General features: G+C 42.5%; 3 protein-coding genes across 8 annotated transcripts; 1 reads left to right on the top strand and 2 right to left on the bottom strand.

The window, feature by feature from the left end:
- The first annotated feature begins 2,181 nt into the window (after positions 1 to 2,181).
- Positions 2,182 to 3,417, top strand: polr2j (RNA polymerase II subunit J). Its single transcript, XM_004068890.3, has 3 exons — positions 2,182 to 2,436; positions 2,748 to 2,856; positions 3,240 to 3,417. The coding sequence occupies exons 1-3, from the start codon at positions 2,222 to 2,224 to the stop codon at positions 3,339 to 3,341; spliced, it is 426 nt and encodes a 141-aa protein (XP_004068938.1). The 5' UTR covers positions 2,182 to 2,221; the 3' UTR covers positions 3,342 to 3,417.
- A 222-nt stretch (positions 3,418 to 3,639) lies between these two features.
- LOC101172487 (deoxynucleotidyltransferase terminal-interacting protein 1) lies at positions 3,640 to 9,529 on the bottom strand. 2 transcript variants are annotated; one of them, XM_004068889.5, is made up of 13 exons: positions 9,140 to 9,529; positions 8,785 to 8,855; positions 8,018 to 8,114; positions 7,839 to 7,937; positions 7,694 to 7,753; positions 7,562 to 7,621; positions 7,437 to 7,489; positions 7,316 to 7,358; positions 6,071 to 6,129; positions 5,173 to 5,233; positions 5,030 to 5,101; positions 4,600 to 4,655; positions 3,640 to 3,833 (listed from the first exon to the last, which is right to left on the bottom strand). In XM_004068889.5, the coding sequence occupies exons 1-13, from the start codon at positions 9,212 to 9,214 to the stop codon at positions 3,725 to 3,727; spliced, it is 915 nt and encodes a 304-aa protein (XP_004068937.1). In that variant the 5' UTR covers positions 9,215 to 9,529; the 3' UTR covers positions 3,640 to 3,724. The 2 variants fall into 2 exon arrangements, with proteins under 2 accessions (XP_004068937.1, XP_011473469.1); XM_011475167.4 differs by having other exon boundaries at positions 7,706 to 7,753.
- A 305-nt stretch (positions 9,530 to 9,834) lies between these two features.
- On the bottom strand, positions 9,835 to 22,440 carry pcif1 (phosphorylated CTD interacting factor 1). Of its 5 annotated transcripts, none has more exons than XM_004068986.5 (17): positions 22,345 to 22,440; positions 22,009 to 22,197; positions 19,936 to 20,092; positions 19,726 to 19,850; positions 18,931 to 19,056; positions 18,640 to 18,845; positions 18,414 to 18,568; positions 17,776 to 17,923; positions 15,104 to 15,187; positions 14,919 to 15,018; positions 14,663 to 14,822; positions 14,418 to 14,587; positions 14,171 to 14,257; positions 13,911 to 14,095; positions 12,667 to 12,760; positions 12,416 to 12,591; positions 9,835 to 12,339 (listed from the first exon to the last, which is right to left on the bottom strand). In XM_004068986.5, the coding sequence occupies exons 3-17, from the start codon at positions 20,060 to 20,062 to the stop codon at positions 12,012 to 12,014; spliced, it is 2,271 nt and encodes a 756-aa protein (XP_004069034.1). In that variant the 5' UTR covers positions 20,063 to 20,092; positions 22,009 to 22,197; positions 22,345 to 22,440; the 3' UTR covers positions 9,835 to 12,011. The 5 variants fall into 5 exon arrangements, 4 of the variants coding, with proteins under 4 accessions (XP_004069034.1, XP_020558962.1, XP_020558963.1 ...); XM_020703303.3 differs by having other exon boundaries at positions 22,004 to 22,197; positions 22,345 to 22,389; XR_013656057.1 differs by lacking the exons at positions 22,009 to 22,197; positions 22,345 to 22,440 and adding an exon at positions 21,342 to 21,534 and having other exon boundaries at positions 10,632 to 10,854; positions 10,932 to 12,339.
- Positions 22,441 to 23,562: the final 1,122 nt, after the last annotated feature.

Below are 23,562 nucleotides of genomic sequence, written 5' to 3'. Positions count from 1 at the left end.
ACGAGTGAGTATGCTTTAGGAGGCGTGTTGTAATTGGTTCGAAATATACCGGAAATTAACACCCTGAGTACGACGTTTAGTGTTTACGTCAAGAGAAGAGAGAATTTCAAACGAAACGAAAATGAGTTTTGAAATGGGAATTTAAACAAACAAACAAAAACAAAACACGTTTTGATTTGAAATGTCTAATCTTGTGCAACAATCCAAATTTATATATTTTCAATGATTTTGTGTCTTTATTCAGGAAGAACTAGAAATGTTGCCCAATTTCCTTAGTTATACATTTTCCATGAAACTAATTAGTTCCTTTTAATACTAAGTCATATGACTGAAGGAATTTTGCATTAGTCGGTTATTTCCTTTCAAAAACCAGTTAAAATCAGATATTGTTATATGAAAAATATTAAATTTCCTTCCCTTAGGCCTAATTCAGAACTTATGTCCGCTGACAGAATCCAATTTTGTTCTCAGATCTGTACACTGCTGTGAGCCAATTTGAGATTCACATTTAAAACTAGAATGCTTTAGCACTCTCGTCCAATAAATTATTTGCTTTTTACTCAGTAAAAACCTCATGAACATATGATAAAGATGTGAACATTTTCTAATATTACTAAAACATAAATTCACTCGTGTAACTCCATTAGTCGGACTAGGATAAGCCTCGTTCCTCCTCCTCAGCATGTCTGCAGCTCTATTCTCCATCTTCATCTGTAGCCACCACGTGCAGCTGATGGCAGAACCGTCCATGATGAGCACAATTGTATCTAAGGAGAAATTCACCATAAGTAAAAAAAAGAAAGCGTAGTGATCAAAACATAATTAAGATCACCAGAACAGAAGGTGCCAAACTGGGAAAATAAGTTCATTACTGATACATGAACTGAACATGACATTTGAAAGATGCTTCAGTAACAGCTTCATTTAGGCGACAGCTTTTCTCTGAGAAGCAGCTGTTTCTGCGCACAAAATATATGATTGTTCATCTGCAAATCATTTCCTTGTATTGTAGAGAGAAATATGGCCAACGACCAATCAGTTACCTGTTAACATGGACTACATTATGCTATTTTAGAGCCATATCCCTCAGGCTTTGATCCATTTATCCATTTATCTCCTGTACTAACTGAATCCTTTTCGTGGTCACAGGGCTGCTGGAGCCAATCCAGCAACAATTGGGCAAAGGTGGGGTACACCCTGAACAGGTCCCCATTCTGTTGTAGAGCCATACACTCGCATGCACACCTAAGGGACAATTTAAAATACTGGTAATCAATTGACCTACAAAGCATGTTTTTAGACTGTGGGAGGAAGCCAGAGTGCCTGGAGAAAACCCATGCATTTATAAAGAGAACAAACCCCACCTAAATTGACCCCAGGCAGGATTTGAACCAGGGCCATCTTGCTGTACGGCCACTGCTCTACAATGCAGCTCCCTTAGGCTTTCAACTAAAATACAATTTTTTTAAAATTTCACATCACATACTTTAAAGCTGCAGTTAAAGTTTACACCAAAAGTAACAGCCAGGATCCTGGCTCTGAAATTACAGATAAAGAAAGGTTTAGAGACTTTCTTTAAGCCACACAACACAGGCGGATGGACACTGATTAAAGGTTCAGACCACATAAAGTACATAAACATACCATAAACACAACTTAAAACATAAAACTTGTTTAATTTGGATTTTTTTGTTTCTTTTCTGTGTAGCATAAGAAGGGAGTCCATCCATCAGTGGCTGTGCTTTTAATTTGTTGAACAACTAGTGCAGCTTGCATCTCTTGTACTTTAACATTCTCATCTGTTTTTGCACCGGATGTCTGACTGTTTTACATCTACTTTAATTTTAAACTTTTCATTTTAATCCAATCCTATTGTTTTATTTTGTATCGTTATCATGTTTTATGACATGTGCTGCTGACCTCTTGACCAGGTCACATTGCAAAAAGGGATGTTGATCTCAATAGGCTTTTAACCTAGTTATATAAATGTTAATGAAAATAAATAATAAAATTAATAAAAAGTACATTGTTGATTTTCATCATGTTGATCTCGTATTTGTCTTTACTAGTAATTATATCCTTTTACTCAGAACAGCTACTTGTTCCCAACCCAAACTTTTTTTAGGAGACAATGGAGGCATGGCTTTGACTGCTGCTGTAAAAGAAACAAAGAACCAATTTCATATACCTACCAGGAGAGGGCGCTCCACTCGGAATCTGGATGTGTGTTCCGAGCGGAAGTTCTATATCAAGACTTCCGGTGTGTTCCCAGCGCACTGAGTCGCGCGGAAAGATGAACGCGCCTCCTGCTTTCGAGTCATTCCTTCTATTTGAAGGAGAGAAAAAAATCAGCATCAGTAAGGACACGAAAGTGCCGAACGCATGTCTGTTCACGCTCAATAAGGAGGACCACACGCTGGGAAACATCATCCGAGCGTAAGAACCGCGCATGCACAAACAGACAGACTGTCACAGAGCTAACAGTCTCTGGATGGATAGATTATAGAAGAAGAAGCCAGTTTCTGACTGGTTCTGTTAGCCCCGCTTATCATTCCTTGACGTTTTGGTTAGCTAATAAGGAGTGTTATTGTGTGACCTTTGTGTTTAATTTCCAAGACTTACATGTATAAACGAGAGTGACGCGCATGAATTTCATGCTCAATTTTCATGATGAAAACACAGTCCGTCTATGATCTATCTATGCAGCAGGGTTGTCACATATTTTTTCTCCTGTGTGTCACTGTCAGTCAGCTGCTGAAGGATCCTCAGGTTTTGTTTGCTGGTTATAAGGTTCCCCATCCCCTGGAACATAAAATCGTCATCCGAGTGCAGACCACCCCTGACTACAGTCCACAGGTAAGGCAAAGACCCAGCGTGTAAACACAAACGGTCTTATGCAGCTTTTTTCTTTGACACACTTCTTGTTTCGATTCAGTGCAAATCAGTTATGATTCAATTTTTTTGTTGATTTATTTTTACAGGCTGTATTAGATTATGAGAGCTTTTAGTGATTTAAACATTTGACAAAATTGGAGTTGTCATTCCAAAAAAATATTCTTAGAACTGCAGCAAACACCTTTTCAAAAATGACAGGAATATTGAGGTTATAAATTCCTACCTATAGAATTGTTTTCAGAGTCAAATGTTTTTGAAGTTTGTCATTTTTCATGTGTGCTTGTTTGTCATTGCTGACAGGGACTGAGGTGGTATTTCATTAAAGGAAATTGTCTTTTCAACAGGAAGCCTTCACAAACGCCATCACTGACTTGATTAGTGAGCTGTCGCTGCTGGAGGAACGCTTCAGGGTCGCCATCAAAGACAAACAAGAAGGCATTGAGTGATTTAAGCCCATCACAAAATTTCCTGTTTATCTTCATTTCTGTTGTTTTTTCTAAATAAATGTGATGCCACTCCCTGTTTTGTGAGAGACTTGATATTGAGCATCAGCTGAGATGACTCTCACAAGGAAACGGTTTGATCTTTTGGGGTCAGAATTCTTGTGTGAAAGTAGCTGCAACACAAAGCTGCATCTGATCCAGCTGATCAGTATGATGACAGGAACCTCCAAGGATCACTTTCATTCAGAAACCAAGGATTTGCTTCTCTCCGCTCAAACATTGTCAAATGAAAAAGACAAGATGGCAAAGCAACACTTTTATTGAGATTTTATAAAAACAGCATAGAATTGGGGGGGAGAGGGGTGAGGGGCATGATCGTTGTGAGGTCAGGGGTCAACATTTTTCTGCACCTCCATGGCTTGCTGCATCTTCTCCACCATCCAAATTGGAACGGTGAACGGCTTCAGCTCGTCCATTCTCACTTCAGGAGACTCTCTGCACACACACACACACATCTGTACCCATGGCAATCACAGCAACAACGGAAAAGCTAGAGCCGCCAATGACAGCCATTCTACATTTCAGTGTTAAAGGGTCTAGTATTGTGATCAAAACTTAAATGCGTTTCAGGGTGAAGTCACTCAAACTACACAATCTGCTGAAGCAACAGTAAAAACCGAAAATGTCTGCAGGTTCTGATCCATGAAGCTGAGGGTGTTCCTTCAGAGCGTTTTTGTTTTATTAAACATTTGAGATTTTAAAATATCTTTACTATCCAATGATGTGAGCTTGCTAAAGAAGAGCATTCTTCAGTTTTCATGCATTTTACATCGTGGTTTTAGAAAAAGGCTTCATAAATTGTGTTGCATGCTTTCATATCTGCTCTCGGGTTTAAAATATTTTCACTCTAATATTGTGAGAAAATGTATACTGAAAAGAAACTATTCTAAACATGATGAATGGAGATTACAAAGAAACTCTTTTTGCTCTATCCTTCCACTCATTTTTTCCCCCAAACATCTCAGTTTACAGTCTTAGCTGCTCAACCTGTAATTATAAACAATCAAACTTAAACTGCAAAGACTTGTGGGATAAGATGACCTCAACCTGAAGAATGATAACGCAGCGGTTCCTACTACAAAAGAGGAAGTAAAGCAAGGGAGTTTCTTTTCTCTACAGTGTAATTTTCTTCATTATGGTCCAAGCTGTCAGGCAGAATCCCTACAAACCTAAAGTTCAGGTGCTGTGATGTCACACTCACCTGTACTCATCACTGCAAGACAGCTCTTGGATGTCCTCTTCAACCAACAGGTAGGCCTAAGTGCACACAAACATCATCCCATCAGTCAACTCGCTGCAGTTGTTCAGGATTCCTGTCATGAATGGTCAGAGTGTAGCCTTCTCAAAACGACAATTGCAGTACAGAAAAATGTGGGATATAAATAATCTGGGATTTAAACCTCAACTGGTTAGCAGAAAGGCTACTCAACCCATCTCCCTTATGGCATAAGCAGCCATTGATAATGAACATTGACACAGTGAAATGTTTTAATCCCTTCTCTACAAGAAAACGTATTTAAAAGCATAACTTGCTGTCTGCACAGACACCCTTTAGTATCTCTGGTGTTTTAATAATCTGTGGCAGCAGGTGGCGCTGCAGTCATACATCTGTGTGGTGCTGGGTTTCTCACCATCTTGCCCCCTGTGGCTCTCATGTGGTGTCTTTCTGCCAGCCACTGCTTGTCCTTGGAGTCTGCAGCATACTAACGCACAGAGAATAACAGTTACATCACTTCCTGTCTGTTCTGGTCAAAGACAAAGGACAGCTCGTTACCTTAAACAGGTCCGCATGTTTGATGTAAATCCGTCCTCTGGTCCCGCCCATCCCGAGAGCTCTGCAGTGACATCAGCAGTGTTACTTCAGGAAGACACGTCACTGTCACATGGCGGCCCGACTCATGAACCATCACCAGAGCAGCTTAACCTCCAACACCAACCAGGTCATGGCTGCTGGTGGTGAGATGCTCCGCCCCATGAAACAAACCTCCACCTTAACGGTCCAGTTCACTATCCACAATGGAACCACCTCTGGGTGTCAACAGACACTCGTACCCCCCTGCTGCTTTTGCCTGCACTTTAACACCTTAGTAAAATAATAATTACTGATAATTATTTAAAAATCCAAGAAATCATATTGTAGATTCTTGTAGAATTTAAGTGTGTAATGACGCAGAAAATAAATATTTAGCTCCTAAAAACAAGCAGGAATTCTGTTCCTTTACAGACCTGCTGTTTCTTCTTAAGAAGCTCTTCTATCCTCCACTCATTACTTGTATGTCATCCTTTTGAACTGGTTATCTGTATACAAGACACCTGTATACATTCAGACTATAATCTCTCCACCATGAATAAGACCAAAGAGCTGTCAAAGGACACCATTCTTTAAAATTCATACAAGATGATTTCCCGGATTTTATTTTATTTTTTAATTCCATCTTATGCGGAACATTGCAGATCAAACTCATCTTTCTAGGCTGGAATACTTGCAGTCTGTGACTGACATTTGCGAAGGCGGATTTATTTATTAAATGCATTGATGGGAAGGAGTTTAAGAAACTCCTTCCCATCAATGCAGCTTAAAGAGCTGCAGCCACATGAAGAAAGTCAGGCCTTTATGGTCACACAACATCAATGTATCAATATACTGTGGTGTCATTTATGCACCAACTCACTTGTTGGCTCTGGAGCCTAGAACAAAGGTGGTGGTCTCTGAGAGTCTGGATGGATCCCACTGGAACACAAACAAAGGGTACTATAAGTTTATTTGCATTCATCCATCAGGTATCAGGTATGGAAGAACATCAACCAATGTTTTCAGGCAGACAGAGTGCATCATCATAACTAATTACTGTAATGACATGTGCACTGAGGGAAAGAAAATGAAGACAAAATCTGGATTTTGGGAGCAATTTTTGTGGTTGTTGCTGCACAGACAATCTGAAGTTGTAGCAGGTTGTCTAAAAAGTTGCTATATTTTTAGGGATCCTTTTCAACTTAAGTAGAGGATATCTCCAAGATTCATTACTTTATGCCCTTTTTTAACTGCCTGACATCAGAACCAGCGGGAAGCCACTACACCGTTCAACTCAATTGTTCACTGTGAGAGACTCCATCAGCCGTGTCGGCACAAAGAATTGAGGCGATGTTTGTTCGGTTAGAATGATGACTATAGAAGTCCGAATTATCAGTTTAAAACCAAAACGTATTTTACAGAATTGAACCGAAACGTGGGGAAAGTGAGTCATTACATCCCCACTGATGATATACAGTATATGTTTGAATACAAATTACTTATTTTATAAGGAAGAAAAATAATTTCTCCAGTTTTTGGAGAAAAATCTTGGTTGTTGCCTCATAAGAGGACAGAAAATGATGAAAGGCGCTTCACACCCCGGTGACTCCATGTTTGAGCAGATACCTTAAAACAGAAGTTACAGTTTTAGTTAAAAAAAAGGACAAGTCGTCTGAAGGACAGTTTTTAACTTAAACTTTGCTAAAATGTGTTAAAATTGTAACTGCAGCTGCAGAAACTCTGCAATTATTGATGTTTTTAAAACATTCTGGTCTTCAGACTTTTTTAAAAAGTATATTTAATATTATTACACCTGTTTTAACACTGCTTTCTAATTATAACTTCTTATTTTTAATGACTAATCCTTTTTTTGTGGTTTTAACTGTATTAGTTGTAATTTCTTGTTTTTTAATGACAATATGATGCACTATTTATTTATTATTTGGAAATCAATGACCAAATGTGCACTTTTATTTATTAAGTTGCAAATTATTTACTTTTTAAATATTTTTTTAAGAATAATAAACTACCCTAAGAGCACTTTTAAATGTCACTGTACATGTAACAATGACAAATAAAGTAACTCATCTATTTTAGTTTCTGTAGTGTGTGAAGACAGACTCACCTTAGGCCCCTCCCTCCTAATGGCTTCAATCTTGGGCTTCACTCTAAAGACAATATTAAACACATGATGAAAGGTCAGGTCACCTGCAGAGATGCTGCTGTTTTCATCTTCAGGTACTTACGGAATGTAGGTTGTGGGTCGGTCTGAAAACGCGACAGTGGGGCGACTTTTCCTCTGAGGGGACACAGAACCATTAATGACTGGGTCAATGCAGCACCTGACGTACAACAGATGCTGCCATCGTACCTTCCTAGGAAAGGAGCTTCCTCTCTGTGAGCCTTCTTCATCAGAAGCTTTAGGTAGTCTCTGCAGGGAAAAGTACAGAGTTCAGATTAAAACCACAGCCAGGGTCTTACTGGCCGGTTCCACAAATCTTACCTTCATGCTTACCCCAGGTCCCGCCGTCTTCACCTCATTCTCTGGAAAGAGCTGTTTGGCCTGGGAGAACATCAGAATAAAGTTGTCAGAGAGTTTCCCCACAGGAGAGTAGACACGGTCAGAGCTGAACACCAACTGCTCTCACATGTTCCAGAGCGTTCCTGTAGGCCTCCCTGATGAGATGATCCGTCTGCACCTCCATGCCTACATTCTCCTTCACGTTCTCCGCTGCCTTCTCGTAGAACTGCAAGATGCACACCAACAACTGCTCACTCTCGTCCACACCCGAAGGTAGCAGCCCACCCCTCCAGTGCAAACTCTGACCTTCTGATACTTCATGAACACCGCCATGATGTCATTGTTGAAGCTGGGCTGAAGCACTGCCCTCAACAGGTCCATGGACACATGAGGATCTGTGTAACTGTACAAGATGGGAACATCCTCATTAAAATGTGAGAAATAATCAGAAACGGCAGACCAGAATAAAAAGAGGAGAAATCTACTCAACATGCATTTGATGCAAATCCATTTACTTACAGATCAATAAAACTAAAATAATTTTACTCTTCAAATATAGTTTGTATATTGCAATATTGCTCGCCATTTTTGTTGCACTGATGATATTGGGGGTGTGAGGGGCACTAAGCTAGAGAGACAGCATGTAAACAAAAGGATGATGGGAAGTGGGGGAACGTTCACTCTGCGGCAGTGGTCCAGCTCACAAGACAGAGGCACATTTGTAATGAATTACTGCCACTCTATCCCAGAAACTGTCCTAAAAAACATCAAAAGTTTGGGGATTTGGGCTAAAAGCGGCATAATCATAACTAAAAGCCCCGGGAAACACTTTAAAAACAGATCAACAGATGACTGGAGTGGCCTTGTTGGAATGATCTGAACCTAATTGAACTCCATGATGTACAACGTTTAGCAGTAAACAGACAAACGATTCATTTGGAGCCCATTTCAGTTGTACATGGCACTTTAATACGAAGGAAACAACATGAATTGAGCTGCTTTGTTGGGAGGCTGGACTGCAACTAAACATGAAGGAGAAAGAGTAGAAACAGTAGAAGTAAAGCAGCACTAACCTGACAGCCGAGAGTGAGCGGCGACCTCGTTTGTGGATGTGTCTGTGCTTGATCATCAGGTTCCAAGGCCTCTGTGAACATCAGTATGACTGAGTGACGACAACATCGCTTTAGTCTCTTAGTTTCTGCATTTTATGTTTCAATACATTTTCCAGTTTCACTAACATCAGACCCCTCCGGATGTAAGTAAAATCATGATATAAATACTATAATGATATAAATACTATAATGATGTAATATAATATAATAGTTGCTTTCATAATTATAATGTACAGTTTAAGTTAACAGCGACAGGACTCGCTAATCTTAGCGGAGTCGGCCTTCGGCGGAGGCCGGGAGCTGACTCTCGTCTAACCGTGATCTTTTCCGGATTCTCCGCCTCCTCTTGCTCCTGCCAGTCGCGGCCTCCCTCACTGCGCTGGGCTCCCATGACGGAAACTGTGCTGTCCAGGGTCCAAGGAGCCCGAACGAACAGAAACAACTACAATTTTGGCTAACAGGTGGTAAAAACAACGGTGGCTAAGTGACTAGCTTGACGTCACGCTTCCGGTACAATTTCCGTAAGACCGAAAAAAAAGAACAAGAGAGGAAACAGTGCTAATATCTCGACATTTTAAAGTGTTTTGTCATATAATTTAAAGAAAACAATAAAAAAAATACACTGTGGTTTTTCGGATCATGTACTTCGCATACAAGTCCTTCACAAACAGACACAAACCGTATCCGGTCACCACCTTATCAAGATAAAAGCCCCACATTTAAAGTATCAGTTGTTTCAAATTAGGTGTCAAAAGTAAGAACCTCTTAAGTATTACCTCTCTTTTACATCCATCTGTTGTAACACAGATCTGTTGAACATAGTTTATATTTTCAACAAAACGTTTGTACTTGTCTCCTACTTCATGGACCATACCAGTATATGCCGACACAGAGATGCTGGGGAAACTGCTGGAAAAAAAGTTGCCATTCAGGACTCACTAATGTGAAAAAGCAGACCTGGTGCAGACCTGGGGCACCTGCAGGAGCACCACATATTCACTCACAGTCTGGTTCTGTGCTATGATGAGTCTCTGGAACCTCTTTTATTGGAAACAAGTGTCACATACCTTTAAGACAAAGGTCAAGACCACAGTCAAGTTATAGTAGCAGAAGCAGCAGTAAGAGGAGACAAAGCTTCATCCTCCCTTGAGTGATGATGTAGATGTCACAGAGAAGACTTCAGGAGCAGAAACATTTGTGAACCCTCAGGACTAGCTTTGAAAAGTAAAGTCCAACCTCATTTATCAGAGAAATTTATGTTCGAATACCTCATTTTGAAAAGAAAAGAAAAGACCCTTTCTGGTAATAATTGACCAATAAATAACAGAAAAAAGGGTGTTCAAATTTAGCAAATAGAAAAGGAAAATAGGTCTAGAGTTTCCTTCATCTCCTTCCTACAATTCCTTCTAGTCACAAAAGATTAAAAGCAAAAAAAATAAATAAAAAGTGTTTTTTTAAGACAAAAAGCACAGAAGAGTGCATTTTGTAACTTGCTTATAAAGCAGGTATTGTTGATTACCTGTACAGTTGTTCATTTACTGCAAAACTAACCAAACTGGTCTTAAGATTCTCTAACTTTATTTTTGTAACCATTTTTGATGCAACAACATACTTTTCGCTTTTAGGATTACACCTTTGCATGGTTCTGCTGTATTTGCTCATTTTATAGTCCAGTTTTGCATGTTTTTAGTTAAACCTTTTGAGAAACCTGATGCAACTAACCTGTTCCAAATCAATGAGATCTGAAATGTCATAACAATAACAAAGCTGCTCAAACCTGAGGGACAATGAAGACAAGCTACACGCTGTTGTACTGGGCTGGATACTTTTTACTTGGAGAGGAGTTGCAGTTTGTCTGCAGGCAGTATTAAGGACAACAAAAATTGAGTCTGAACAGACTTATACTGAACAACCCCTCTGCTGGACTGGTAACCGAGTCCTGCGGCTCCCTGAACACAAACCAGAAATGCCTCCCGTCACCCTCCTATTGTGGAAGAGGAAACCGCTCTTCTGCTAAGAAACAGGACCAACCTGTTGAGGAGGTAAGAGAGCATTTGACGATCTGAGAGTCAGAAATAAAGACGACATCAACTCTCGGGAGAACACACCTTCAGCTGTGGCAGAAAAAAAACCGCTTCAGGTTTTTCAGGTTCTGTTCCAACTCTGAACTTTTTCCTTAAATGCTGCTCTGCGATTGTGTGCGGTCCAAATTTTTTCATGCACAACTAAAAGAAGAGATGGTGAGGCGAGGAGAGTCCCAGCTCACACAGATAAACACCTGTCCTGTACATACACATTTATATCCTATAAACAACACTTTGGTTTGGGTTAAAACAAACTATTGGGCCGTGAATACACAAACACATCTCTTTTAAAAAGGTTAAATTAATCCAAAACAACAACAAAAAATTCAGCTGAAAAGAGCATCAACAGACCTCATGCGGTCCAACTGTACATTATCTACAAATGGGTGCAGAGACGCCACCTGACACCTGTCACAGAGCAGCGGGCAGCTGCTGGGTCAGGCCAGAAGTGTGTGTGTGGGGGGGGGGGCACAGCTCATTTGTGTTCTCCCATGAGAGATTAAAAGTGTCTTAGTGTCTGAACCTGGACTGGACCAGACCAGACCTGTCTGTACTAAAGTCCTTCTGGACTGGCCCAGCTGTAAATCTGAATTCATATAATAATTTTCTTTTAAACAAATCTACAATGTTAATTTAATTTACAAAGCAAAAGAAAAACTGAGGTGAAAGTGACAAAAAAGAACGTTTAGAAAAAGACGGACAATAATCTCACTGTGGCCCCGCCCCCTCTGTTTGACCCCATCAGTCCAGCTGCCAGCGCTCAACAGGTGCACAGTCAAGTCCTCCTTCACCAAAGAGGGCGGGAGCTCTGCGAGATTCTGTCAAAGACAGACAAGTCCTGTAGAAACGATAGCTGCCAACCAGTGAGAGTCCTCAGACATCAGGGAAGTCTTTTTTTGCTGGAATTCTGAGCGGCCGAATCTCAAACAGCACGTGAGAGCTTCGGCCAATCAGAATGGCCAGCAGACGGAGGGAGGGGGAAGTGGTGAACAGGTCAGATGAAGCCTTCACCCTTGCTGGCGGGGGAACAGCAGCATTCTGTGTCGGCCTTTGTGTGCTACAGTTGCTGGTGAGGGTCAATGAGAGCGCAAGGGATGAAAATCACTACAAGCTCTGCCCCTCTGTCACAGCCAGCTTGTCCTGAGGACTGCTGCTGGTGCTGCCATTGTTGTTGTTGTTGTTGTCATGGTCACTGGGGGACATCACACTGCTCTGTGTCCTATCACAGGCCTTGAGGGTGGAATCTCTGTCTCCTGGGGAAATGTGGGCGGGGCCAGGGGAGGACAGGGAGGAAGTGCGGGACAGAGAAGGCCGATATGCTGCTGTCAGCTCCGCCAAGCGTTCTGGTGTGGGCGCCCATTTGGCAAATCCAGCGTCGTTCTGTAGAAAGAGTACCGCAGTTCCATGGACAGCCCGGTAGTACATGTCTTCTCTAAGGACAAAAAATAAAAGCAAAAACCTATTAGATCAGGTGGGACGTGGAATCAGAACAGCAGAAGTGCAGCTACCTCTTGCAGACGTGCTGACTTCCAGATCGATACTCGTGCTCGTAGGCTGAGACGCTTAGCTGATGTCGCAGGAACCGGCTTTCCTCCATGCGAGTTAGAGCAGGAGTCACCGGGTCACGCCACTCCGGGATAAAAATGATGAAGGACAGCGGTTCCGAGGACTGTTCCAACAGATCCTAGCACAGACGCAAACCGGGTGAATGCACAGACCAGCACAACTCCGCACAGGTGAACACTCAGGCAGTACTGACCTCAAAGTGCGTCACCATTCTGTCCATGAGCTCCTCACAGAAGGGGGGGTTTGCTTCAAATGAACCACTCACTGGCCTGAAAGACAGGAACGGCCTGGACACAACATGTACTCCATCATTATACTTGTCCAGCTCAAGAGAGACAATCTGATGAGAGCAAAGTGTTCCTTCGTTATCTGGCAGTTCATCTTTTGCGGTCTCGCAGATTTGTGTAAACTTTCATGCTTGAGTTTTTTTTGACAGCGCACTGAGTTCTGTGTCCTGATTGGCTGTAGATCTTGTCAATCAATCTCCTCCATGCTGCGTCTCCTGTACAGAATTAGCTCAGGTCGCCGCTTTTACATAAATCTTCAATCGTCAGCAAATGATAACTACATGAACCCCAACATGATCTTTGTTTTCATGTTATAATACTGAACCCATCTGGCAGAGGAAGGTCTGAAGTTTAAGAGTGTTTAAAGACCCACTCCGATCATCTTTTAATCCATTTTAAAAACATTCCCAGAGGTCTTTTAATTATAATTATGTCATTTTTTGCAAAATTTGTTATCTAGGACATCTGTAAGAGTTCTTTAGAAATTTGCCTGAGTTGTAGGCAGGACTGTTGGTATGGAGCCCCCCCATACTGTCACCCTTAACTGAGCTCTCCACGCTAGCTTACAGCCCCTCACACCCCCAAACCAACATTACAGGTGCTACAAAAAAGGTGAGCACAATTGGAGCTATCCAGCTGTTCAGTTTTTAGGCAGATGCCAGATCAGACGAGAAAAACAGAGATGTAAATAGATCTAGACGTCTACAAGTGGATGCATCAGAGTGGAAGCGGAGCAGGGGGCTTTGTGGCTCGCCCAGCGTATTTTCTACATCACAAATAAGCTTTCTCGCTTTTCATTCGGCCCCAAATCACAAAGATTTGAATAAATCAATCCAATTTTATGCTCAAATTAATTTACAATTGTCCTCCAATATCATAAAAAACGCCACAAGAACATTTTAAAAACACAAATTTGATCAGACTGGCTCTATAAACAAGAGATTAAGTGTGAAAATGTTCATTTCTTATAAATGTAAATAAAGTGTGTAGTGAGGGGTTTTCCAGCCTTAAAACATGTAATCCTACTTCGCTGAGTTCACTTATTGCAGGCTATTTTTTTAGAACGCAGCCCCCGCAATAACTGACAGAACACTGAACACCAGCAGCTCTGTGGGGCCGGTGTGTGGTTGGGGTAATGATGCAGCCTCACCCTCTGGATCCAAAGAAGCCATCGATGTCCGGAAAGGCAGAGCAGTACTGTTTGAAGTAACAATTCAAAGGTGAAGCAAAACACTCGAAAGAAACACCAAACTGCCGGTTTAACGCCTCAAATACAGACACCGGCAGTGCCCCCTGCAGACCAGTCCCCTCATTGTTGCTGTTGCCAAACATCACCTGGAAAGACAGGACACATGAGGATTTACAGTGGAGACAAATGAGGGCTGACTGGCTGTCGGAGGCTGAGCTGACCTGGTATCTTTTTAGGAGGCACCACACTCTGGACAAGAATTTTTCAAAGCGAGGGTCGTCTATGCAGCTGTATCTGTACAATAGCTCCTGGGGACACAGGTGAGACGGGGTACAGCTCTATCAGGTCAGATGATGCTTTTATTGACACTGTGATGAGTGAGCCTTTAAAGTGTGTTTGTCCTCTTTGAGAGCTGCACATTTCAAAATAAAGTCATTCCATCCTCACTGAACTGCAGTCAGTACCTACCAGTTTGCTAAAGTGTCCTCGGTTTACTTTGACCATCTCGCCTTTGAAACGTAAACACGCGACATCATTCTCAAAGTGCAGCTCCACGCGGGGGAGGGAGGGTGTTGGTATGGCAAGCCGCACCGGATAACAGTAGACCAGCCGCGATGGCTGTGGGGATTCAGGCACCTCTGCATGACGGTGGGAGAAACAGGTGAGCACCACGCCGAAATGGATGATGCTCAGAGCAGTGAGCTTAGGTGTACCTGTGGCCGGGTCCTGCAGCAGACCCATGTGGGTCTCCCTCAGACGCCGGCTGTACTCTGCAGACAGCTGGTAGATCTTGGAGCAAATGCCCTCAACAGAGTCTTTTGCAACTGCAGTAACATGAGGACCACACTGCTGCCTCAGGTGTTCCAAACGGTCCTGCAGAAACACAACAAGACAGGCAAGTTATGTTTTCCATGCAACCTTTTAAGAAGACTTCCTTTGGTTGGGGATTTCTAAATAAATGTAATTTACCATGTAGTCCTCTTTGCTCGCAGAGTGATCTCTGCGGAGCCAGTTCATGGTGTCTTCAGCGTTCCACTTGACCACCTTTCTGCTCTCAGGACTCGCGTTCCTGAACGGATAACAACCACGGTCAGCTCCACCCCCCCGTCCCCACTGCACTCATAAAGCTTGTTGATTGGCCAGCTCGGCCTTACCTAGAGTCAATCATCCTCTTGGCAGCTTCTGCGTATTTAAACAACAGCTTCCGGGCCTCCTCTTTGTACTTGATGCGAGACAGCCTGAGGCACACATGCACACACGCACAATCACCAGGTGGTCAGAAGAAACCAAAAGGATTCCGGTGTCATCTACAGGAGAAATCCCATGCACTTTACGGATTCACAATTTGCACTTAAACATTGTTGGATGCACACGAACTATCCTTTGATTGTGAGGCATACACTTTCCAACTTATAAAAGGATCTTTTGAAATCCTAAAACTTCTGGGTCACAAATGTGTAATGTGTTTAAGGCCAGACAAAAACATTAGAATAGTAAAACGTTGAAGTTTCTAAATGAGCCAGGACAGACCCTTAACTTTATCTGTAATGGATGTGGGAACTTTTTATTATAAGCTCATCAAAATGACTTCATGTGACCAAAGCACCAATGCCTAACCTAAAAAGACAAAATTATAAAACAATCTAAAACAATTAATTAAACTCAAAAAAGAATTTAAAAATTTGAATTGTTGAGCAAAAACTGCACAATTACACACACACAAAAACGACTAGTCTCTGGGTGATATAAATACGTTTTAAGATATTTGACTCCAGATTAACTTTTCTTCAATATTCTGAGACAAACAAAAACTTCAACAGTATTTTATTCTGCCTTATTTTTAAGACACAAAGGAACAGTCCTGCTGCTGCAACACACGTGAACATGTTATTCAGATCTTATTCAGTAGCTTATTATTATTTAGAATCTTCGTCTCTCTGCGCGTTACCCTCTGTGCTGATCCTAAAAGGATTTTTTTTTCCTAAAAAGATGAGACTTAAACTCAGCATGAGGAGTTCAAGTAAGTTGTTAAAATTCAGCAGCAGCAACTCTTTCACAGACTGAAGCTACACACATCGGGCATGTGTGGTGCGTTCAAGAACCTGCTGAACGTGGGTTTTTTGTTGCACATGGTGTTCAAATATGTCTGTCTCTACCTGATACTAGTGTATAAACTCACAGTTGGAAGTGGCTTGGTGCAAAATATTGAAGCAGTGCAAATCCGACTTTTTCTTTCACAGCTCTATTCCAATATATGAAAGACTTGGTGTCTTACACTAGGGTTGTGCCGATGGACGATATCATCGTCCATCGTGATGGGTGACTGACATCCCGATGGAGAGACCACCATCGTGATGCCACCCCCCCGCCACGTTGCGCGTCGACACCATAAGCCGCGGTTACATGTACAAAATATCTTGATGGGATCAATGGTCGGATTAGAATCCAACCGTATACATGGGCCCAGAAAAATGTTTACAGAATATAAAAACGTTCACTAAGGTCACACTTTCCGTCGGAATAAATCATTCGCACATGCGCAGTAGGGTTTGAAAAACGGAAGGATATAAACTCCGCCGAGCGGCTTTTTTTTCCCAAACTTTATTGTATGTAACAATTCAATACAAAACAATGTTAAACAGCGCCGAGCGGCTATATACATTGACATGTCAGCTCGGTAAAATACGAGATGATCTTCTAAACCTGCTTTTAATAATGTTACGGTTATTATGAAACACCTGTTCGCTCATCATTTGAATTTTAATCCGTGTGGTCAGTGCTTTTTCTGAACGAAACCAGGATTAGCAGTATGCTAACACGGGCTAACAACATTAGCTTTGGGTGGTGCTGCTTGCTGGCTGCACGTAAACATGTAAGAATAACATCAGCCTTTATTTAGTCGGGACACGACTGGAAACACAAATCCGCGTGATTGTTTGAATGTTTTCTAAGGACTGAGCGACATTTCTGCTTTGAAGCTCAAACCACTGTGTGTGCTGACGATCCGAGCTGTGCACAGACACACACTTTTAGACCCGGTTCTGAGTTCGGTTGCTTGTACCCCTAGAGCTGCGGGACGGATCGCAGTCTTAAATCATTCCGCTCATGTACCCCCCCCCCCCCTCCCATCAAACACAAAGCTGTAAGTCCGCACTCCCCCGGAAGTGCGGGAGCGGACTACTTCTTTTCTATTTTGTTTGTTACTTTTTTTGTTAAAGTCACTTCCCTCCGTTTATACTGGATCATCGCGGATTAGTCATCAGTTGGGAAATAAAATGAAAAAAGCAAAAAAACGAATAGCAGTTATATAAGAACGAAAAATGTAAAAATACCCCCCCCCGACGATGTCATCGTCCATCCCGATGGTTGACAGCAAACATCGTCAACGGCCAATTTAAGGGACATCGCCCAACCCTATCTTACACTTATGGCCAGACACAAACTGCAATTATTAATTTCTTCTTCATGATCACTTTTCAACCGGTTGTCCCTTCCATGTTTTGAAAGACGCTACCTCAACGTCCTACCAAGCCTGTAGAAGTCCGCAAAAGTCCCTGATTGGTTAAAGTTCAACTACTTTCAACACGCGTCCAAGTGCCACACATTTTGTATGTAGAACCCAAAAAACAGACATAAAAGCTTGAGTACCGACACGTGAACACGATCGTTTCAAACACGGAACCTCGCACGTTTATATAGATTTTCATTGAACATTGACCTCTTGTTACATAAACCAGCACTATTCATTCATCAAGAACTCTTCCAACACTCAGTCAGCCACTGGTTTGCAGACGAAACAAGAGCTGGAGGACAGCAGGTGTCATACCTGATGGGGATGTCGTTCATCACCTCCCTGAACATGGACGGAGAGATGATTGGCTCACAGTCACTCGGCAGCAGCGGGTCCTGGCCTTTATCAATGACTTTCCTCTCCAGCAGCCAACGGTTGAATGATTCCCGCGGCGGGTCAATGCCTGTGGGTGAAAAGACACTTACGACCACGACCACCACTTCACTTCAGTTCAGCCACTCTGGACTGCGCCTGTTTTAGTGACCATTTTTTTCTTGACACAAGAATGCATATACAGTCCACGTACTCGCAACAATTCTCAACCAGCTGCCCAGAGGCAGCATGGGTCGTACCTCCACCGTTTTTTGGGAAGTACTCGCAGCACACCGGTTGGACCGTCCCAGAATTTGTTTAGCCCCAAACTATGGCTAATTTGGTAGCTGTATTCAATCTGGTGCCACCCCTGAGCCCCTCAACTTGAGAATAGTAAGGTGCTGTGAGACTAGCTGTGACAGAGCGTGTGGCCCTGGTCACAGATGTTAGACAGCGTTTTTCAGTATAGCCAAGGGTGGTAAGAAATCAAGCCCCTATGTCTGTGTCAGAACACTCAAATATTGTTTAGTGAGCGCGGTCAGTCCTGAACATTGCATTTCTCAGAGGAACCAGAGAGTTACCTTCCCTCTGGTGGCACAGCTCGTGGTAATGCTGCCTCAGTTTGGTGACCAGTTGTGCTCTCTGCAGCTCGATCTCTGGGTGGGGCGGCAGGTCCATCGCAGAAGGTCGCTCTCTGATCACAGCGTTTGTCTGTACATCCAGATCCCAGTAGATTCTAAAACAAAAGCTCATTACTAATCTGGAGGTCAAACGAGAGGATGGGGGTGGTATGGTTTCGGGACTCACACAGAGGGTCTGTATGGGGCTGGAGTTGGAGCTGTAGCTGTAGCTGTAGCAGGAGCTGTAGCAGGAGCTGTAGCTGTAGCTGTAGCTGGAGCAGGAGCTGTAGCAGGAGTCGAAGGGGTATTTGTCTGTGCCGGTTTGTCTTCAGGGGCAGAACTCCAGGGTTTTCCTCCAGGGGTGCTGGGAGAGATAGGTGTGGTGGGCTCCACCTAGAAGTGTCACGCACAGGTCAATGTGTAGATTGTTTTCTTGGCTTCATCACAGTGAGTTCTTTTTCTTGTTTTGTTTTTTTACCTTGGCACGTTTTAAAGTGTTAGGACCCGCCCCCTGCTCGCCAGAACTCCTCCTCTTCCTCTGACCATTGCCAAGGTTACTTTCCCCACTTTCTGCCGGGGCTGCATTCAAACCCAAAGGATCTGACTGTACATAAACAAAATGAATAAAGTTTGTGTTTAGCATTTTAAGCCATAAACAAACGTCTTCTTTTCATTCTTGTTACTATTTGGACCAACATTTTTAAGCAGCCTATAAAACAGACTGTACTTTTAAAGCATTTTTTCCACCTGTGGTTTTTCTGAATGATTTAACACTTAACATAAATGTAATTTAATGCACAAAAAGCAACTAATCTGAATGCATGTGAGGATGTGGGCTGGAGTTTGAATTACCACCCCTACAGCTGGGCGACAACTGCTCTGAGCCCAAGTCACAGCCACCCTACAGAGTTGCTTTTTGCAAGCTTTCCTTCCAAGCTTAGTTACACCGAAATTATGAGATCTTCTTTTATCACTTGCTGCACTTCCACTTCTTTTAAATACATTTTTTCTCTGCCCATGTCCAAGACTTACATTAGTTTTTTTATTCATTTTTAAAATTTTGTGTAAACACAAAATTCATCCTTGCAGCAGTTATGTTAAATATGCTTAAAGACAAACAGGTCAGTGTTTGACAGCCTAAAAATCAACCAACAGCAAAAGGCCCCCTTAGAAAATGACTGTGTTGAAGCAGCAGACTGAAAGTGAAGAGGTACTGCTTTCACAGGCTGAAGTTACTTGGAGAACTTTTTGTAGGTAAATAAGAAAGACTCACGATAACATCATGTTGACCCAGTACGGGCACCTCCCACAGGCTCTGGTTGGTGAATCTGTTGAAGTAGTACGGCCGGTTCTCCCTTCGGGACCAGCACTTGGCCCAACCAGCCTGCACCAGCTCATCTGTCGGACAGACAGGTCACAGAGAGGCAGGTTAGACGAGGAACTCGGCACCCGAAGAAGGCAAGAAGAGGAGTCCCGAGTCCACCTGGAAGCTCGGGTGCTCTTGACGTGGTGGATGGAGAAAGAGGCGGTCCCTGTGTGGAGGCAGAAGCAGAGGAAGGCAACGCTGCAGCTGCCTCCCCCTTCACAAATCCCTGACTTTCACTGGACATTTCCCCGATCGTCCTTAGAATGACATGAACCTGTGACAACAGAAAACACACGAAATCCACTCTGTTACTGGTCAATCCACTCTGTTACTGGTCAGAAGCAACAAGTAGAAAAGTTCAGTCTTTCATGGGAGGCTAATCTTAGTGTCACTGGTCTTTGAATGTGGCTGAAAAAGAACAACCAAAACAAAGTATTTATGCCTAACTCTGCAGGTTCTGCTGCATTTTACAGAAGAGCATTACAATATTGCAAATGTATCATTATTGGGATATCAGTCTGTGCGATATGGGTTTCCCCAAAAGACGGCATACATTGCAATAACTGAGCTGCCATCAGTGTGTGTGCAGGGTTGAATGGGACTGAGACTATAATGCGCCTTAGGCCTCCAAGGACGGTAGTAAAGTGACATACAACTATTCGCCATTTACCATTCATGCTTATTAACCTGGTTTATTTAGTGAGTGCATCCATTTAATCACAAAGTTTATCAAAAATAAACAAACATGTGGCAATGTCACCATGTGATGAAGAAGAAAAAATAAAACAATAAAAGCAGTCTTTTATGTCCAGCAGCCTTCCTGCTTTGCTTAGCAACAAACAGATGATGCCCAGTCACTGTTGCTCTGAGGAATTCCTTTAAACCTTTATTTAACCACGGCAGCCATGCAAAGAGGGACAGCTGTCAACACTGCTGCAGAGCTTTGATACCAGCTAGTCCAGCCAAGAGTAGATGGGTTTTTGCAACCAGAACCAGCTCAAAGTCAGACATTTAAGGGGGCTGCAGGAACCTGTCAGGGCTCCGTTCTGTGCGGAATGTCAGCGAGCTGGTTCCACGCTCCGCTTTTTCCATTTTATTGCCAAGTTTTGCGACACATACTGATACGCGGGAACTGAACATACCGGTGGGGGGACCACAGTTCCAGTTATGATCACTCCTCTGCTCTGATCGTAAACAGAACCAGACCTGAGATGAAATGATCGCACCAGCCGACCGCGTTTGCGCGCCAAAAACTCCACCAGTTTACCATCAGACGGATCGGATCGCTTATGGGTCAAAGTCTGTCACCCGATTTATTGTGCGGTCCGGCTGCAGCTGGAGGTATTATCCCAGGGCGGTGTCAAAACCGTGTGCAACGGAACCGACCCGCAATTGGAGACTTTGGATCCGTAATGTCGCGGAGCTGGAGGGCAGGGGCTGCGAGTAGTATTCAAGCAGCCATGTAACTAGAGTTCTACTAAAAAAAAAAACAGGGGGCCGAGTGTTCGGTCTGGGGTTCTGACCTTAAAAACTGGACGGTTCGGCTCACTCACTGTGCTACTAGTCATGACCGTGACGGTACTGCGTAACCAAGCTTTGCAATCACTGAAAAACATATAAATAAATGATCACATATCAGAGTAATCGACCAAAAGCAGAATACTGCATTTAACAAGCCTTTCGTGAGTGTTAAAGACTCATTAAACCGTGTTTCTTTCTAAACGCAGAAACGAGCGCCATGGTTACACGCATGCGCTGTAGCATGTTTCCAAACAGGGAGGAGGGGGGAGGAGGTGCAAAGTGGTGAGGACAACAAAAGGCTGCGGCTGCTCCGCGAAGCCCGCTTTCAACACGGGGACGCCACTGCCGCAAGTGCAGGCTCGCACAGGAGCTGAACACATCAGATACTCCTAAAAACTCAAAGTGGAAGCGTTCCCATACAGCCAAACAACGGGTGGATATTTTAAGCGGCCTGAAACGAAACTGCTCTTTAGGCGCCGATTTCCTAACAAGATGGCGGGCACACCCCTAACACAGCTCTGCGATTTCCCTGCGAAGAGTGCGGCTGCCTGCTTCAAACTCCGTGGCGCAGCACATCTCCAACTCGTTTCATCCTCTAGCAGCAGTTCTGAGGGGGGTTTTGGTGACGACGTCGCAGTCGTTCGGCAGCCTCTCTAACTCCTACCTTACCGGATTAAGCGGAGAACAGTCGTAGGTCCTTCGCGCTTGTTTCGGGTCCTCCGCGCCGCTCCCTCCCCGTCTGCTCAGACATCTTTACAGGGGCCCAGAATGGACAACTGCGCAGGCGCAACATTCGGCACGCCTCCGGTGTCGACGTGTACGATTCCTTCCGCCATGTTGGTGAAAAAAAGTGAAATGCTGTGAAAAAGAAAATCAGAACTTATCACGATTCTTAATCAAAGAATAAATAAAACTAAGTAGGTATTAAGTATGATTAAGTATAAGCATTTAATAAAGTGTTAAATTCAACTTTTTAGGTTAGGCCAACATAAATACCTAGCCTACCATCTGCATGCTAGACAAAACCAATGTATCTCTTAAGGAACAGACATGAAGTGGCCCTGAGGGATACCAATTAACTCTCTTTATTCTGTCAAGTTGTAACTGCACCCCTGAGGGACATCACCCTGCGTGGATCGGTTGTCAGGGGAAAAAACGTGCTCCAAACACAGGGTCTGATTCTGATTGGTTTATCTGAAGTGTAAATGTCAGCTGCAGTAGCTTGTCTACAGCTGGAGGGGTCAAATGGTCAAATTTATAAGTTACAAATATTTACCAAAAAACATTGTTTCAGTCTATTCTTTAACAGATTAAAAAAAAAATTATTGAAAAAAAATGATTACAAATTCTCCCAGTTAAACCATACAAGGCACAACTCTCCACAATAAAACCTTAACAATGTTATGTCTTAAACATTTTCATTTATTAAGCCACCTTTAACTGTTAATTTTTTTTATCTTAAAAATAGATAGATTTCATAGATCTACAGAGTACATTGATCAAAAAATTTATATTCCATAGAATTGGATTGGTGTAAAACTGACTGAAAACATTTTTTTATTAATTTAAAATAACAAACAGGAAAGTTAATACGGGTCTGTGTGATGGTAAATCTATATTTGTGTAACATTTTTTCCAAAAATAAAGACTATAGTCAATATCAAGCCCAGAGTTTCCTAATGCAATATTTGACAACATAAACTTTTTCTTTTTGGTCAAATCAGGCAATGGTGTAATTTTAGGGAAAAGGAACAAATGCATAGCATTCTATTCTAATAAAAAAGCGGCAATCTCAGTTTACTTTGTCTCTACATTAGACATCAGAGTAATTATAATTAGCATGGGAGAGTTAACATTTCTGGCTAACTCTTAGTTTTTCCACTTATCTGTAATTTAGAAATCTGTTTGTGAAACTGTACTTTCGAAGGCATTTTTGTATAACACATACTGATATTTTGAACTTAAAAACATAATAAAGAGCTAAGTAAACCTTAGTGTTATGTTTTTTTTAGTGCTTCGTTAATGTTTCCTCCAGCAGCTTTGACTTGCTCCATCTTTGCCAGAAAGCTACAAAATCATCACAGACAGATTTGGAGAGTTCTTGTTTACAGACCCAACCCAATGAATATTATATTTTTGGTGTTTTTAACATGTTCTTATGGCATTTTCTGATGATAGAGGACGTAAATAAATAAAACATAAAATTAAAACTGCATTCTGAGT

Source organism: Oryzias latipes, chromosome 5 (assembly GCF_053564925.1).
Source record: "Oryzias latipes strain Hd-rR chromosome 5, Olatipes_Hd-rR_3.1".
Lineage (NCBI taxonomy): Eukaryota > Metazoa > Chordata > Actinopteri > Beloniformes > Adrianichthyidae > Oryzias > Oryzias latipes.
This window is presented reverse-complemented; position numbering and strand designations above follow the sequence as displayed.